The sequence below is a fragment of the Podarcis filfolensis genome (genome assembly GCF_964270895.1).
Source record: "Podarcis filfolensis genome assembly, chromosome: 14".
NCBI classification, from domain to species: Eukaryota; Metazoa; Chordata; class Lepidosauria; order Squamata; family Lacertidae; genus Podarcis; species Podarcis filfolensis.
This window is the reverse complement of record NC_139616.1, coordinates 6,287,060-6,305,035: the sequence shown is the minus strand read 5'-3', so window position 1 is coordinate 6,305,035 and position 17,976 is coordinate 6,287,060. Positions and strand designations below refer to the sequence as shown.

The window sequence follows — 17,976 nt, the reverse complement described above, 5'->3', positions numbered from 1 at the left end:
TTTTTTCTATAGATAGGCTGCTAGAAATATACTGCCAGAATTAGCCATTAGAGAAATATGGTAAGTTTGCCTTGGTGTTCCAAGTACAAACTGAAGGCGACACTTTTGGGACCAGGAAGAACAGAGAGAGAAATGTGAGAGCACCCACTTAGGAAAGGTTGGGATGCAAGCAAAAGTAGGAGAAATAAAGCGAGTCATCAAAGTGGGCAATTAGGACCCTCATTCTAAAAGAGGTGTGCAGTGCGCTGTTGAAAAAGTGAGCAGTGAATGGGAGTGGACAGCCTTTGAGGGACCTTATAATGTAGCTGAGCAGCAAGGGGTATGTGTGTGTCTATGCACAAATTTCTGTTGGGGAAAAACCAAAACAGGAAGTGTCTCAAGATGAAGGTTGAGGTGCTGGCTATGGCGAGGCTTCATTGCAAGAGTGCATAATAAATATTTTTAAAGTCTGAATACCATTGGCTTATAAAAATGGTCTAAACTTTTGGTAAATAAAAATACTCCGTTCATACCAAATTGTGCAAAATACTCAAAGGGCCTTTGTTGAGAAAGCCAAGAAGTAGGGGGCATAACCATGTGAAAGCGGAGTTCCTCCTTGTATGGATTCTTATGATGGAATGGGGAAACACTGCTGAGAGACTATTTTGTCTACCCAAGAATGGTCCTGATGTCCTTATTTCAGCTTCCTTCCTCACTTGCTCCATGCAAAGCCCCCTCCCCAAAGTATTGACCCATCGAAGAAACTGCAAGGACAATTACTCCTTGAAAGAAAAAAGGAAAACTTTTACTAAAGGAAACTTTTATTTAAACTGTGCAATCCATCAGTATTAGACAGCAGTTTTATAAACATTTTGGCATTTAAATTTCTACTCATTTTTGGCATGACATTTGTGCTAGTATAAGAACAAGCCTGAGGGGTGGGGAAGAGGAGAAACACACCAAGGTTTAACATTCACTATAATGCTATTTTTAAAAAAAGAATTTCGTTTTAAAAAAATCCACATTATTAAACAAAACATTAAAAAATACATTGAAAAAGGTACATTCATTATCAAGGCAAACACCAGCTGCCCTCATGCAATGGAATTCACAGAGCTGATCCCCTGAGTCAAATATAAAATTAATATAATTCAGCTTTGTCCTCCATTTGCCAGTCAGCTGTTGCTGCCCTTACCAGAAACAGCAGAAGGAGCGCCGGGAGCCAGAACACCCTTCGCAAAAGAAATATAGCTGGACTCCCGCACTTGCAGTTCATTCACATATTTAAAAATACAACAGAAACAAAAAATATTTTTGTTTTTTAAAAGCCTAGGTTTCATGAGCAAGCCTTTTACCAAAAGCACAAGGTGGGTTTAAGGAGTGTGTATGTGCACAAAAGACAGGAGGAAAAACAACAAATTCCTACTGGGTCCAAATCATGTTCAGATCAGATTCAAATTTGTGGATCTGGTTTGAGCAAGATGTTTTATAGTGGGAGTGTAGCTGCGTCTGCTTGGCCATATCTTGGCTTAAAAAGCTAATGATTGAGTGTTTGCCCATGAATGCAGCTCCTTTGCTCCTAGCTAGCAAACTTGGAAGTCTTCAATTAACCACTGTTTCCTGTTTTATCCAAACTGGGAAACTATGGTTATCAGCTTTGGAATAAGACAGGATTCTAAACCATGGTTTGAAGCTGTGTTAACATCCTAGTTGGTTCCAAAGCTGGTAACCACAGTTTCCTGGTTCAGAAAAAAAGATAAACTAAAGGTCAATCAAAGGCTTCCTGGTTCGGCCCCAGCTTGTCAAAGGGACTGTGTACACAGAGCAAAGGCATATTCATATCCAGCAGCTGTTATTTAATCTTAAGTGGTAGAATAACTAAAAGGAACAAATTTGTAAAGCTGTCACAGGGAAATGCTTTAAATTTTCTAACTTTACCAGAAATCACGCCAGTGCAGAGGTTGGGTAGATGTGTCTTTAGAAAATTCTTGCACTTGGCCCAGTGGCGGATTCTCACAGTACACCAAATGCACTTGAGACTCAAGAGAGATCAGCATCCCAGACATGAGCCAGGCAGGCTTTTCAAATCACGCCAGCTTCCTTAAAGACCTAAAGATTGCACACATACACACGCTCCTTACGCCAGCCCTGGCTTTTGGGTTGACATGACAGTGAAAATACATAATCTGGACCTATGCTCATCCTCTAATACATATTTGGAAAAATTGGCCACTACACAAGGGAGGGAGTCTTCCCACCTCCAGAACTTGGGGTCTGTGGACAGTCATCACCAAACTAGATAAAATTCTGCCTGCGCATTTTGCTCACAAATACCAGAGGTAAGAATGACAAGCGCAAAGCCTGCTCCCTGGACATCATGGCATCAGCATTATTGCCACATGGTCATGAGGCTGCCATTGGGGGCAAGCACCCATGGCTCAGCACACCGCTTATGCCCCCTGGGGCCACTCTTTCGGTGTCTTAGCATTGAAACCAATGGGACTGCTCCAGAACATGCACTTTCCAGATAGCCTCATTTCCACCCAAATCAGATCACACTGGGATCAAAAATGGTTCTCTGTTGGCTCGTCAGAGGTAAAGGAAATGACAGTTTTACTCAGCTATCCTTTGGACATTTTTAAAGGCCAAGGAAATTCACATTCTAGAAGAAGATAACTTCTGTGATAAAGGAGAGCCCCAAGAAAGAGTTGTTCTTAGAAGATGGCTGGCTTACAACCCCTTCTAGGACTCAGCAGCGGAAGCTGCTCCCACAGCCATCACACCCTGGGATAAAGAAGGGTGTAGAATTATCCTTGGTTTTGCCATATGGTGATTCAAAGGCAAAGCAAGTGCTAAGCGCCTCTCTGGATGCAGGCTGGAGGGACACTTTATAATATAATGCTAACTCAAAAAAAAAAAAAGGCAAAGAGACCTACCTAACACATCATGCCTCTATACTGAGGTAACCTTAAATATCTTTGGTTTTTTTCTTCATTTGCTGCTAAGTAGTACTTGAATAAAAGCTATTTCTTTACTGGCAGATCACCTTGTGGATAAAGCCACTTTCTTTAGTTAACTGGATATCTTTGGAAACTGAGGCAATTAACCCGCTGTCTGACTGACAAGAATTCCAGTAGAAGACACATGTGAGGTAAAAGTAGTATCTTTACTCAGATGAGCCAAGATGTGCCCACACAAATGCAGGCAGACTTTTAATTTTCACAGAGCTCTTTGTGAGGCCTCACAGAGTCCCGTGTAACTTGAAAGCTATCGCAACCTTATCCCAGTCTAAAATGCTCAGGGCAAGAGAGATCACGAAGCATCTTCCAGCCTAAGGGCCCAACAATGGCAGCCACCATCTACTACGGTTCCCACAGCCGCACCTGCTCCTCTTGATTATTCCCAGAGCAGCCGTGGAGCTTGATGGGTCTTTGGCATGAAACTGCGGAGGAGGGGGATCTATTGGCGTCACCCAACAGCATCAGGAAAAAAAGTGTCAGTACTTCACAGCAAACAAGTCTTTGGGAGAAGAAAATGGTTACCTTGGCATATCAGCCATTGCTAAGAGGCTCGCCAAGGATGCCAGGAGTTTCACGGCATGAACCGTGCCATCTTTTGTCTCCTGGCTTCAAGCAGCGCACTCCCCACTGTGCCCGACACAGCTTTGTCCAATGAGACCAAAAATAAAATCTTTGGTGAGACAAGTTTCTTTTTCTTCAGCAAGTAAATATATATATATAAAACACATTTAAAAATATTATAGTGTATCTAATACTGGACTGTTAAAAGAGCTTAGTTGCTGAAGAAAAGGAAAACAAAATTACACTTGGAAGTCTTTGGAGATTTTATATGCTGAAAAGGTCTTATTTCAATTTTCTTTAAAGGCTGTCTTTTGTAGCAATAAAGATAGTTAACATTGTAGAACTAATTTGGACCATAAACTCCTACAGTCCATAGAGGCCCCTTCTCGTTTGGTTCTCTCCTCCTTTTGGTTAGTAACTACTTAGGTAATAAAATGTATGCAAACCTATAGTTTTAACTAGCTCAATTACCATTATTTTTTTTGGAAAATATGCAGCTTTTTTCTCTTTTCTACAGAAAATTCTTTGGTACAAGATTATTATCATCTTTAAAGCCTTTGCGTCAAGAAAATTGTGAAAGGTGAACAGGTCTTGTCTGGTACAGCGCTAGCAAACATACACCTGCATTCTAAAGATCTACAGAGGCCAATTCACCAAAGAAAAATGAAAAAGGGTAGGTGGGGAGAGATTTGTTAGTTCCCCCTCCTCTTCCCCAAATATACCTGCATACTGGCTCCCATCTTAATATGGCACAAGTGGACATTTTTTTGCTGTCCGCAACAGAACCAGGAATTGCCCTGGGAAGTTAATTGCCAGTATTGCATTCTTTGGAAAAAGAAATTAATTCTGATTGGGGGAGAGGAGGGGGAGATCTCTATTGACTGGCTCCCAACTTTGGTGAATATAGCCCTCTCTCTCTCTCTCACTTGCTTTCTCATTCACTCTCTCGCATTCTCTCCCAAACTTAAAAACAAAATAATACACAATACCCTGTCAGTTTGCCTCACATTGCTGCAAGACAGCTTAAAAAGTAACAAACTGCGCCCTGAGTACGGGAAAACAATAATACTAGAATAACTTTAAAAGGAGGTAGTATAAAACAGGAGTTGTGTGGGTATGAGGTGGCAGCAACAGGTGCCCCCCTCTTCTGAGAAGCTGTTCAGCTCAGTCTCTGGCTCCTTTGTTCTAAGAGAGGCCTCAGCAGAGCTCAAGCTGGCCTGTGGAAGGACCTAACGCTTTTCATAGAATCATAGAATTATAGAGTTGGCAGGGATGTGGTCCAACCCCCTGTAATGCAAGAATCACAGCATCTGAATCTGAAGCAAGGAGCCCTGAGCAGGGTTGGGGAGCTCAGGACTGGCCAGAAACAGACCTATGGGAAGAGTTTCTGAGCACTTGAGACCCTTTGCACCCCACAACCTGCAGAGCACATTTAAGGCATCTTTCTGTTCTCTGAAGCAACTTCATGAATACTAAAAAAGGCATAAGGCAAAACAGTGATTTCATAAGATATCTATATAGTGAAAGGCACCATTGCTCTGAAGCATGAGGAAACACTCCCTTTTTAGCATTACCTGCCTGATGGGCGCAAGTCAAGGAATAGGGAATAACGGCTGGGCCCGAGCGATTCACCACAGCATATCCTGACCAAAAAATGCTCGGCTGATGTGATCAGAAGAAGAAGGCACTGTCTGAGGCAGGTTGGGGGAATGAGGAAGGAGCTGTGACCCTCAAGTCTCAAAAGGAAAGCAGTTCAGTATTTGGGAGCTCAGGGGCTGGCTTTTACTGGCCCCCTCCCAGGGCTGCAGCCCTGAAGGCAAAACAACTCAACAGGCCCTGGCCTCTTGTGAAGCAGTCATAAGAGCCTGGGGTCCCTCGCTAGGCAACCTTCTAGGGGGTTTGGCAGAAAAGGCTGCAGTCAGAGTCCCTCCTTCCAGATGCCAGTCTGGCCCTGGTCCTCTGCTCCTGCCCCATGGAGAGGCTCCCCCCGCCCCGCCTTTTCCTCAAAGCCAGAGCTTCAGCTGAACATCCCTGCTCACCTGCCGACACAACTCCTTTGGATCACACACACACATTCACACCCTACACATAAAATGGAGGGAAAATACATGGGACTACTAGGAAGTTATCGTCAGTTATGTAGCCGAGACCAACTCTCAACACAAAAAAACATGAGGTAATGCCACCCGGCAAACTGAGGTAGATATTCAAGCAAAGGGATCACCTTTGCTCCAGTGATAGATATATAGATATATAGATATATAAAAACTTCTCTTCTTCGCTCTACTCAGAAATCCGTACTTTCCTTTCACATTGTTGAGCACTGAACATTCAAAAAGCGTGAGTTTTAACACATTTCTTAAAAAAACAAAAATGGTCGACAGAATTGCGGGATTGCCTGTTGGCCACTCAGGGTTCCCACTTAAAGCTTTGGCTCTTTGTTCATTGTCCTTTGAACAGACACACACAGACATACAGACACAGACATACAGACGCCGCTCTGGTGGACAGGCTCAGTTTTGTCCTGCAGGCGGCAGCTGGAGAAGTGGCGGCGGACTTTGGTCAGGAGGCTCTTCAGAGGCACTCGGGAGCGGACACACGGGGGCACTGCCTGCAAAGGAATCGGGGGTCACTGGAGTAGCACTGATGCCCACAGAGAGGTGAAGTTCTTCGTTGGACTCATGAGAGAACCTTCCAGAATCACCGGTTTCGTGGCTTTCTTCACTGTTTGCTGAATGCTCTGTGTCAGCAACGATGCTGTACGCAGCCTGGTAGTTCGGCTTTTGCTCTGGGGAGGCATCTTTGCCAATGAGGACGGCAGTGCCCGACTGATACAAACACACTGCTTTTGTAAAACATCTCTGGGTCTGGAATAAACACAGGGAGGAAAAGCATCACACAAAAATAAAGGTGCCTCTAAGGCAGAATAGACCAAAATAGAATACAGGCAACACCCAAAAACTCTGCCGGTATAAGGTGAACACTGAGATCTGGAGTAGGAAACACATGGCCAATTTTGGCCTTCTGGGGGTCCAAACTGGCTCACGAGGCCATTTCTCTCCCAAACCATGCCTATCTTTTGAAGTCAGTTGGAAATACCTTCCTGATTCACTACCTCATAGTAGGGCAAGCTGGAGACTGAAATAAACTGCAAAGAGCAACTTCTTCTCTGACTAGGGCTGGTCCTACCATGAGGTCTTAACCTCAGGTGGCAGATGCTGGAAAATGGGGATTGGCTGCAAGGTGTGGGAAAACACAGCCCCATGTGCCACACAGCCTCCCCGGGACCTCAGGTGTGGTGCAAATACAGTATGCCACGTTGAGGTAAGATTCAACTGCCAACCAAGTCTGATTCGGCACACAGGATGGGGAGAGCTGCCATGAGGCGCTTTGCATCAAGCAGCAAATTATCTTGAGCCAACCCTGTCTCCAGCCAAAGGAAAGAGAAGCTCTTGAGCTATATGAGATTTGAGGATTGCCCTTGTGATTAGTTCACTTCACTAAATGCCCCAACACAAGATATCAAGGCAGAAATTCAGAGCCACTCTCAGGCCTGAAGAGGCCAGGAGGCAGAATACGCCCAGTCCTTCTCTTACCTCTTCTGACTTCACTCTCTTAGAGTCTTGAAAAAAGAGCCATTTCCTGGAACTCTTCTTTGCAATTGGCCCATAGCTGTTTATGATTAGATTGGTACCACCCTAAGAGATAGGGGAGGAAACCTTAAGTTACTCAATGGAAAAAGGATTTGGCTGAAATTAAAACAAGGTCCTCACAACTCAACTCTAAAACTTTACAAAAAATATTAACTCCAGCAATTTCTGCTCTCCCTTGGAAGCAGATTGGCTTAAATTGCAATACTATGCACACTTACCTAGGTGTTAGCCCAACTGAACACAGTGGGACTTACTCCTGAGTAAACATGCATAGGACTGTGTTTGAAACCTTGCAAATTCTTGCATTCAACCCCTTCCCCCCAAACACCCACAAAAGTCTGCTTGATTTCCGTTGAGAGGACATTTAGACTACAGCAGAGTCAAAAGTAAAGAGCACTTGTGGGGCTGTAATTTTAGACCACATGTTTCTAAGGAAAGAGGCTATTTTAATGAGGTGGATGCAGACTGGAAGCAAGAAACAGTGAGCTTTGTGCTCTTGAAGGTAGCCTTGACATGCTGCTGCTGTGTAAATTTTCTGAATAAACAATCAAAAGCAAAGAAAGTGAAGGCAGCAGGAGCCCAGAAAAGTCAGGCCGTTGTACCTTGGCATCCAGGAAGCTGCTTCCCGCCATCATTGGCTGTAGAGATTCCTCATTCTCAGCAAGGTCTTCTATGCTCTTGCCCACCTCATTGGCACCCATGGAAGAGATGCTGCTGTGAGAGTGCTGGTGGGACGCTTGATGGATGCTTTTGGGGGCTGACGTTTTCCTGTTCAGTGTGGAGCAGGAAGGAAAGTGAGACTTAAGACAAGCAGGCTAGGCTGAGGCAAATTCCTTTCGATCTTGTGTGCCTACATCCCGTTAGATCAGGAGAGAGGATTCTTTGGCCCTCCAGATGTTGCTGGATGATGGGAGTTGGAGGCCAATAACATCTGCAGAGCCAAAGATTTCCCAGCCCTCTTAAAAGCAACCGACTGCAGTGATTTATGAATGGAACCAAACTCTCTGGGATTCATCTGGCACTGGACTTTAGATTGCAGGTGTCTGGGTGTGTTCATGTGCTTCAATATTTACAAAGTTCCCCAGTAAATACAATACAAAACAAAACCACAACACTCCCTACAAGGTTCTACCCTTGCCTTCTTCCACCCTAAACTACAGTATTTGTTTTTCAGCATTTGAACAGGTGATCCTCACTCCATCTCCAACCACAGCCTGAAATGGGCCAGCCTGCCAAAAGCTGCCATACTTGACTGTTCAGCTTGTGTATATTCTGGCTCCAGATCCCAGGAGTTTTAAGACCTGGGGTATGTAAGCAAAACAGTTTTGTACTGCAAATCCAGACACATCTCAGGTAAGCTTCTCTAAGCAGAAGAGCACACATGTCCACAGCATGCAAGCAAGTGTACTGTTTCAAAGGTCATGGGCTTCAGGCTTCCCCTCCCACAGATTCCACTCAGGGCCTGAGGCTAGGAGCCCACTGCTGTCACAATACTGAATTGCTCCAAGTGAGAAGTGTCCAAGGTCCCCCCAACCTTACCGGACCCTCATTTCTGTGGGTGCTTCAATGGTACCACTTTGGAAGCACCTAGCTGCCCCCTCCAAGCTTACCTGGCTTTGCTGCGATAGATCAAGATGAGGATGCAGATCAAGATGCACGTCAGGGCAATGCAGACACCTGCAATTATGCCTGTCATCGACTTCTGGTCCAGCTGGTAATAGCCGGAATTAGCTGCAAGGAAGAAAGCAACACCCAGGTCTATCATTTGCGTGCCCCTTTTGCAGCACAATTTCTGGGCACCCCTTGCAACTGAAAACACAAGAAGCATCAACTACGGACATCAGGGAATCCTGAGGAAACTAACTGGGCCAGGCTCTAACAGCCTGCTTTCCATACAAAGGTGCCCAATGAACAAGTACCCAGTTCCCAGGCAAGATGAGGCCCGGGGGCCACATGCAGCACTCTCTATCCGGCCCTTGGAACCCTCCCTGGGCTCCTCCCCTCACTGACCTTGAAAAAGGCATACACACTCCCCACAGCCATCACTGAGAAATTACTGCTCTCAACTCTCACTTTACAAACATCAGCAGGAGCAACCCACCTCCCTACTTTTTCCTTGTGTGTCATCATGCAATACTGTTCTGATGTTTTAATCTGTGTTTTAGCTTTTATATATCATATGTTTTATTCTTATGGTAAACTGGGGGCATAAATCAAATAATAAACAAATGAATTTTTAAAAATGTCATTTTAGACTGTAAGCCCGACTGCAGGGAGTGTTTTAACACAGATTTTTGTCAGCCACTCTGAGAGCCACAAACAAATAGAGGAACCAGGTGCCTCCAAGGTGCCATGTTTGGTTGTGCAAACTGTGGGTCTCCAAGGATTTCTTACTGAAGTCAGTGGGGTGGGGGAATTCCCCAGGAGCTACTCTTTGTCCCTGCAGGTTTGACATTTGCAGAAGCCTTGATTTAAGGTAGCTTCATAGCTGCTCTTTCCAGCTAAGGCTCCCTTCAAGTGTGATTTTACTTAGGAAAGTATTTGAGGTGTGTGGAGGAGAAGGTGGGAAGACTGTGTGTCTGTCCTTTTTTGCCACTCAACTGTAGATTCACAATATGAGGCAATCTTAACACATAACAATCTACACACATTTCCCTCCCACCCCCAGTGTAACATTATAGTGACTCTTGAAACAGGCAGCCTGTTTCACATCATGCAGAAGAATCACGTATAAGTAAAATAAATCACATGTACTGCAAATCCAGACACATCTCAGGTAAGCTTCTCTAAGCAGAAGAGCACGCATGTCCACAGCATGAAAGTAAGTGTACTGTCTCAAAGGTCATGGGCTTCAGACTTCCTCATGAGACCAGGGCCCTGCAGGATCTGATTTCTTTCCGCAGGGCCTGTAAGACAGAGTTGTTCCGCCTGGCCTTTGGCTTGGAGCCAATTTGATTCCCTCCCTCTCTTTCTTTTTTCTTTTCCTTCTCCTCCTGCGATGAGGCTGCATTTTAATATTTTAATGTTTCAATATTTTAATGCTGTATTTTAATTTTTGTTTTTAAGTTGTAATCATTCAACTTGTTTTTATTATTGCTTGTAAGCCGCTCTGAGCCTGGCCTTGGCTGGGGAGGGCGGGGTATAAATAAAAATTATTATTATTATTATTATTATTATTATTATTATTATTTGCAGGTGGGGGTGGAGAGGAACAGACCCTGTCACTAGTCCTTCCCTCACTGTTGGAAGGATTCAATGTTGCAAAGACATTTTCTGTTTTCCCAGGCTTTTGGCAACCACGTTTAGGTTACCAAAGAGACCAGAGCTGAGGTATTGTTTTCATTGCTGTGGTTTTAAATTGTATTTTAGGATTCATATTTACACTGCTTTGAGAGCTACTGTAAACCATTCTGAGAAAACGCTGTGACAGAATGTAATCTTAAAAATGTATTATAACAGCAACAACAATAGTAAAGAATGTGTGAAGAGACTGTAAATGTTAATCATGATAACTTGAAGACCTGGTGTTCTAAGATCTGACTAGGTGAGTGTCACAAATTTTTTGCACTCACCTGTGTCAGCGTCTGCCGAATCCAAGCGTTTGGGTCTTTGGTTTGATTCCGATGCTTCCTTTGGTAGGACAGCAAGTTCCACCACGTTGGAGAAAGGCCCTTCCCCCACTTCATTGGATGCAGCTATTTTAATGAGGTAGATGTTTCCTGCCATCAGGTTCTCCAGCAAAGCCATTGTTATAGTTCCTATAAGGGAGGGAGACAAAACAAGGCAGGAAGATTGAATTGGGATATAGCTGACCATATCATGTTCCCTGAGAGCCGGACAGACCCATCTGACTTTATCTGGACCCTGGTGCCCTTCAGCTGCTGCTGGAGTATATCCCCAGGAACCCTGCCTGCACTGGCTAGGACCAGTGGGAGTTTTGAGTCCAACATCAGCTGGAGAGCTGATCCAGAAAAGCTAAGTAGTAGGGTAGACCAGAATAGAGATGATGGCCTCAACTTGCTTATCAGTATAAGAATTCCTCACTTTCTACACGAACATGCTGTTGAGTTGGACCCGGTCGTTTATAATCTGAATCTAGAAAAAGGATGGTCAACTTGTAGTCCTCTAAACGTTTAATCTCATAAATGTTTAATCTCTTTCTTTAAAAGAATTTCTAAACCAATTAATAGTCCAAAAGTCTCTTAATAGTTCTTCTTCAAGAAGAAGAATCTTCTCAGCCCCACCTCCTTTCTCCTCCTCTACCACAAACCAGGCAGGCAGAAGAAAAATCTAGCTGAGCAACCAGCCCTCATTCCAGGAGCATCCTCTGTGTTTCCAGCAGAGTTGTGGGTGCTAGGTTTAAATATTGCTGCCTAGCTGAAGCACACAAGGGAGGCTGGCTTGCTCCCTTTTCTCTTCTGATATCTGAGTGGAGGAAGCAACTTTTGCAACAAAGTTCAAGGTGAAACTCTGGATTCTATCAGACAGTCTATTACCCAGGAGGCGAGCCCTGCTTAACAGGGCTGGTAGCATTTAGCAGAAACAGCAAGTTTAGATTTACCTGGATAACGCTGGGAACAAGCTCTCCACAGCCACCTTGCCACAGTCACTCACTCACCTTCCCGGTGCAGGACTTGCCACTCGCCAGCGATCCAAGCTTTCCTTGATGCATAGAGGATTGTGTAGCGTGATATGACAGTGCCAAGCCCACCGGGAGGCTTCCAGGAAACCAAGGCTGTGTCTTCCTCTATCAGAGTTGCCTTCACTCCCAGCGGAGGACCAGCTGGTGCTGGGGGGGAAAGCCACACAGAATTACTGGGAGGCAAACAAATCAGCAAGCCCTTGCCTTGAAACCCCCCTGTCCAAACACACTGGAAGGTCCCCAAAATTGCTTGCAATGTAACTAAACTTCTAGATGCCAACTGAGGAATCCTCTCCCATGGACGCAAATGTGCCCTCAGCTTAAATTGTCATTTTTGTTTCCCCCTTTGATGTCCAGAGCCACCACCCTGAAATTCATTGCTTGGGAACAAGATACCCAAAGGGTTTGTAGCACCTGGCATCCACCCACATCCAAACATACCATGGCAGGTGATCAACATTGGCAAAATGTACACAAAGACATCCTTTGCATGGGGATTGTGTCCATTGCCCAGCAGGTCAAAGAGAACTGGGGCTGCTGGCCAGTAACCCAGTGCATGATGACATGAGCATTTCTTTACAATGTCACCCTCACCTTCTGGAAGCGTCGTGTGGTAGACCACAGGACTCCAAGGGCTTGAGAGCTGATCCACATGTAGCCGAACCGCAAACTCATACTTAGTACTTGGCTCCAGTCCCTGAACCATCATATGAGTTTCTGAGCTGTAAACATAGAAACACAAGAAAGCAAAATTTAATACCACGAGTGGCTGATCCGTTTTCCACCAAAGTGACCTGACCCTGCTCCCTTCTGCAAAACCCAGAAAATGTGAAACTTAAAGAGGTATTCTAATGTTTCTACAGGATGGCTGAAATATAACACTTGAGAAGGAGGACTCCATCTTCTGGCCCATCAAGAAAGCAACACCTGCCCTCGATTGCAGAACCTGAACACCTACAAACAGGATCTGCATTTCCAGTTCACTCTCATTACTGCCCTAACATGAACAATGACATGTCTGGTCTATGTGGCCTCTCCAGGAAATGTCCCATGACTGGCCATATATCACATGGCCTTGAAGAGGCTAGCATTCTCTAATTGATAAAAAAACGTAACAGGCAGGTCTCTAAGTTCACTAGGCATTGCCAAGTGGGTAGATCATGGCCTCATCGCTGTGACCTCATATGTGGCGTTTGTAAACAATGGAGTCAGAGGCAGGAAGACTTTGGAAATTGAACTGAAAATAGTCTAGAAAAGATATTGCCCTTAAAAAGCCTAATATCTGAATAAGGGCATTACTAAATAATTATTTTTTCAAAGTTTTTTTAGCGTTCCCTTGTGGGGGGGAATGCTTTGATTAAATATACTGTAATTTAATTTATTGATAAATTCCACAGCCTGTTGTATCAAGACCACTACCCCCCCAAAAAATACATATTAAACCTCCACCCATACACATAAAAAGTAAAACAAAATTTTATATTGTGTTGTTTTCAAAACCTTTTTGAAAAGGAGAAATTCATGTCAGAATAAGCTTATACCCTTAACGATTGGGGTCTCCATAACCGTTAACTGAAACTAACTCCAGGTTATATTTTCCTGAGCTTGAAGCTTTTATAGCAAAAGAGGCCACTTTCCAAATCACACATTGACTAAAGAGAGCCTGGATGATGGATCAGGCCCAAAGCCTATCTAGTCCAATATCCTGTTCCCACAGTGGCCAACCAGGGAGGAAGCCTGAAAGCAGTACCTTGAGAGCTGGAGCAACCGCACAATCCCCACTTGTGAGTCCCAGCAACTGGCAATCAGATGTACTTACTGCCTTTGACAAATGGAGAGACTGGTTGTCTTATACATGAATTTGTCTAAAGCCATCTTATGGTAGCAAATCCCAGAATTTATATCTTATGGTATCACCCAAGGACTGTGGCTGACGAAGAGGAGGAAGAGCAGCCCAATTTAACCAAGTTGAGACAAACTGAATACAAACGGGCCCCAAAATGAACTTGCCCTGGAGCAGATCTGGGGGCTTGACTGGCTTTGCAATCCTAGATGTTCCATAAAAATGCCAATTAAAAGAACCACGAACTATCTGAAGGGAATGGGGGCAAGTATAATTATCAAAACGGATGATACGCACGTCTGGAGGTAGAGGACCAGAGAGGCATTCTGTAGCCCTACAGGGTTGCAGCGGAGAGTGTAGTTAATGATTTGTGCAGAGGTGAATGCAGGTCGTCCCCAGTGCAGGTAGATGGAAGAAGAGGTGTTTGCTTTGGCATAAAGGTGGTGAGGTGGTGGTGGAGGCAGGACCATTCGGTCACGGACAGCTGTGGAAAACAGGAGAAGAGGCAACAAGGAACGTGAGTCGCAAGCGGCTAGTAATGATAGGGAGAGTTTGAAAACTAGACTAATATCCCATCTTGTGCAAGGACTCATAGCAGTCAGTGTGAGGGCTTAAGACCTCCAGCCACTAAAGAGTCTTAATAAATCAAACAAGTCTATGATCACTCCAAAACTTATGGCAACAAGCTCTCAGTCCATTGGAACATATACCATGGACTCGACACATTTTTTAAAAGCCCTTTCCCCATAGGCACAGACTTCACAATATCGACCTAATACCAAAAGCAGTTAGAGGGATTGCAGAAAACGAACAGCAATCCCTATATCCATAAAAGAGAACCACAGCTGGTGATTTCCATAAAACAATTCAACACTTACAGACACATCCAGGAGTGCTGACCGTCTGATCTGCCTGGTAGCCTTCTTCCACACTGTTGTAGGCCAGGAGTCTGACATGGTACTTCCTTCTGGGATCTGCAGAGATAAGAATATTTAATTAATCAACTGAGACCCAGGAAGACCCACTCAGATTCTTCCTCACTGGACTCAGACAGCTCAAGACACTGAACTCTACAGGGCGCAGGTGCCTCACTGAAAGATGCCCTTCATTTAATCTCTTCCATGATGACATATTGGGAGGGGCACATCTATGGCCAAAGAAGCTCCCCTGCATGCTGACACCATGACCATCACGGCTGCCCCAACTCCTTCCTTGCCCTTTTGTATTTAAGGGCAGGCTCAGTGGCATAGGAAGAGGTCTGCATATGAAGCGCCCTATGCACTTACAGGTGCTATTTGCGTAACAAATGACAGCAAGTTTGTGTACCCATTGCTACAAGTGCTACCGGCAGAAAGAGTAAGAGAGGCCTCACTATCACACCAGGAGTTGCATAGAAGGCTGCCTTACGCAGTATCCATCCTTTGGTCCCCCAAATCAGAGTTGTCTACACCCACCTACTGGCGGCGACAGTTCTCTGGGGCTTCTGGAAGAAAGCCTTTCCTAGCCCTACCTAGGCCAGCAGGAGACAGGTGGTGGGCACCGGTGGAGGAAGGGGTGTGTGGTAGGTGCAGCCCATCCCGGGTGTCATCCCTGGCGGTGACGACATCGCTGCCCCACCCCCAGGGATGTTTGCCCTGCCCCGGCAGGCGGCTAGCCCACCGTCTCTGATGGTGGGGCCTTCTCCATGTGAGACAGCTGTTCTGCCACTGAGCTGTGGCCCTTGGCAGCTTTCGGATGAGCAGGTGTGACCCATCAGGTGAAGGACAGCTTGGTGGAGTAGCTAGAGGAGCGGTGGGGAACTCCAACTCCCTTCATCCCCAGCCAGAACAATGTGACAATGTATTATTATTATTATTATTATTATTATTATTATTATTCCCCGTCCACCTGGCTGGGTTGCCACTGTCTCTCCATCCTCGTGTTGGGTCATCAGCCTAAGCCCTGGGGAGATGCGGGTTCAAATTCCTGCTCTGCCATGAAGCTCTCTATGGGACTTCAGGGCAGTCACGAACTCCTAGCCTGACCTACCTTACAGGGGAGGGTAACTATGGGATGGGGTTCTGAGTGCCTTGGAGGAAGGGTGGGATAAAAATACAATAAATAAATAAATAAGAAGTTCTGGTGCTTGCAGTGATTTCAGCTTTAACAAAACTTTTAGCGAAACATATCTGCAGTTGAAGGTCTTCAACAGGCAAGACAGTGTGCCAATATCTAAGTTGTGTTTTTGGAGGAGGATATGACAAAGAACTCCCCGCCCCCTTTCAGCAGTGTGCGCCTCCTGTTCTTTTATACTTCGCCCCCCTTTGTCTGCTTCCCTCCTCCAAAATGGTCCTTTGATCTACAAGCATCTGGAGGTGATGTCGTTCTGCAGCAAGACACCAGAGGGGGCTCCTGCACTTTCCCCGAAGGAGGAAGACACTCTTTAGGCTCCCCACCCTCGGGTTTAGGCAAAACTGCAGGCTGCACCCCCAACCCCCATAGAAAGAGCTGGGGGGAAATGGCAAGAGGCAAATGTCAAAAAATCTATTCTAATGAAATCCAGCACCAGCTCCTTCCTTCCTTCGCTAATCCTCAAAGATGCAGTGAAAGGCACAAAATGGAAAAGCCATTCCTGAAGAGATTTTGATACCACAGAACAATCCCAAATAATCAGCAAGGGGAAGGGATGTGAATTGGAGGTTAACATCGTGTCTCCAGCCACACTTCTGACTGATGAGCACAAACGTCTTGTATGATGGTGGCAGAAGCAATTCAAGCTCCCCAAATTCATGGGTTCAACAAAATCAAGGCAAGACTGTCTCCACTTACAGGGGACCTACCCAAACGCTGGAACAGAATGGATTAAGTGAAACAGAAAGGGCAAGCGAGTCTGTCCAGACTTGGCACTGGATCTTTAATCCAGCCCTGGTGTTAAGTCCAGCTGTTCTGAAGGTTTCAGCCTCCCCAAAATAAAAGGCAATGAGACAGACTCTCCCACCGCCACAGCCCCCTGGCCTTTCAGAGGAAGATGGGCATGATGCTATGAGGTGCCGCTTCAGTTTGCTGCTGCTACATCAGTCAGCACAGAGCTGCCTCCATGCTTTCCCAGCAGAACCCTGAAGAGGTGTGTGCCAGGCTATGCAAGAGATGTAGCTTTCTATGACCTCTGCATGTAAAAGCAGAAGAAGCTGCATTGGTTGGACTTCTGTCTACCACAAAGCTATTAAAGTAGATGGTAGGGGAACTTTTTCAGCCTGAGTGCCACCTTCCTTGGTGGGGAACCTTCGCGAGGCAGGGGCAAAAAGTGGGCATGGCAACAGATGTGATTCTCGCCTTTCCAGCCAGGCCAAAGCACCTGAGGGAGGCACAGAGCAAGGCTGGGTGTGTGGGGCCCAGTGGGAACCCTGAGGGCTAGATAAGGAAGCCTGTATTTGGCCTGTAGGCCTGATGTTCTCCACATCTATCCGTCAACAAAATGAGGTGGCTGCCCTAAATATGCCCAGTGCCATATAATTGACAGAAGGAGGAGACCATTGTGCTCCTTTTCATTAAAAAAAAAAGGTATGGCCTCTTTCCTAACTAACTGGGTCTCCTTCTGACAAAGTTTCTTGCCCTCCCCAATAATTGGTTTTAAATCTCTGTGCAACTATTGGAGAATTTTTGGATGAAAGTGTTCAAATCCTTGCCAGTCTTTTGCACACAGGAATCACCCTCATGCCTTTAAAGCCACGTTTCACAGAAGGTTCCCTGGTTGCCAGCAAGGACAAAAAGAGGGCAGAATTCATTTCCCACAACTATACATGAAGCAAAAGACAAACAAACAAACAGAGACAGACAGACACCAAATTGGCTATGTTGGAAACACAAGGCAGATCCATTCTCTCTTGCTGGTCCTGAATCAGAGGCTGGAGAGAGGGTCCTGTTGTGGATGGTCACAGCAAGTTTTGTGAGTTTTTTTTTTGGGGGGGGGGTTGTCCTGGCAAAAGTTTTGCAGAAAAGCATCTGTTTACATGGAGGTCACAGAAGTGCAATGCTGCAATCCCAAAAAAACCCTGCCATTGTTTTTTTCAGCTGCTACATGTTTGTGAGTCTCCAAAGACGGCAGAACTGAGCCAACAGGTCAGGGCTAGATAAAATTAAGAAGGAATCCGAGGTCAGGAGCAAGAGTGGCTTTTCTCTTCTTTCAGAGCAGAGAATCCACCCCTCACCCCTCCCTGAAGCCTCTCATTCATTACAGATGAAGGTTTGAGAAAGCAAAGGGGATGTGGGGGTGAGCAAGAAGACAAAGATAACATTTCA

General features: G+C 45.3%; 1 protein-coding gene across 2 annotated transcripts in view; it reads right to left on the bottom strand.

Moving 5' to 3' along the window:
* Positions 1–782: 782 nt before the first annotated feature.
* The window catches only part of PRTG (protogenin), a 78,519-nt gene continuing 61,325 nt past the window's right edge, over positions 783–17,976 (bottom strand). The window contains exons 12-20 of one of the 2 annotated variants that reach the window (XM_083586281.1): positions 14,577–14,672; positions 13,996–14,182; positions 12,450–12,577; positions 11,832–12,002; positions 10,786–10,971; positions 8,824–8,944; positions 7,816–7,981; positions 7,157–7,258; positions 783–6,427 (exon numbers count right to left, since the gene is read on the bottom strand). In XM_083586281.1, the coding sequence (XP_083442407.1) occupies positions 6,074–6,427; positions 7,157–7,258; positions 7,816–7,981; positions 8,824–8,944; positions 10,786–10,971; positions 11,832–12,002; positions 12,450–12,577; positions 13,996–14,182; positions 14,577–14,672 (1,511 nt within the window). In that variant the 3' untranslated portion in view covers positions 783–6,073. The remainder of the gene's footprint in view (positions 6,428–7,156; positions 7,259–7,815; positions 7,982–8,823; positions 8,945–10,785; positions 10,972–11,831; positions 12,003–12,449; positions 12,578–13,995; positions 14,183–14,576; positions 14,673–17,976) is intronic. The other variant, XM_083586282.1, reaches the window with a different exon arrangement.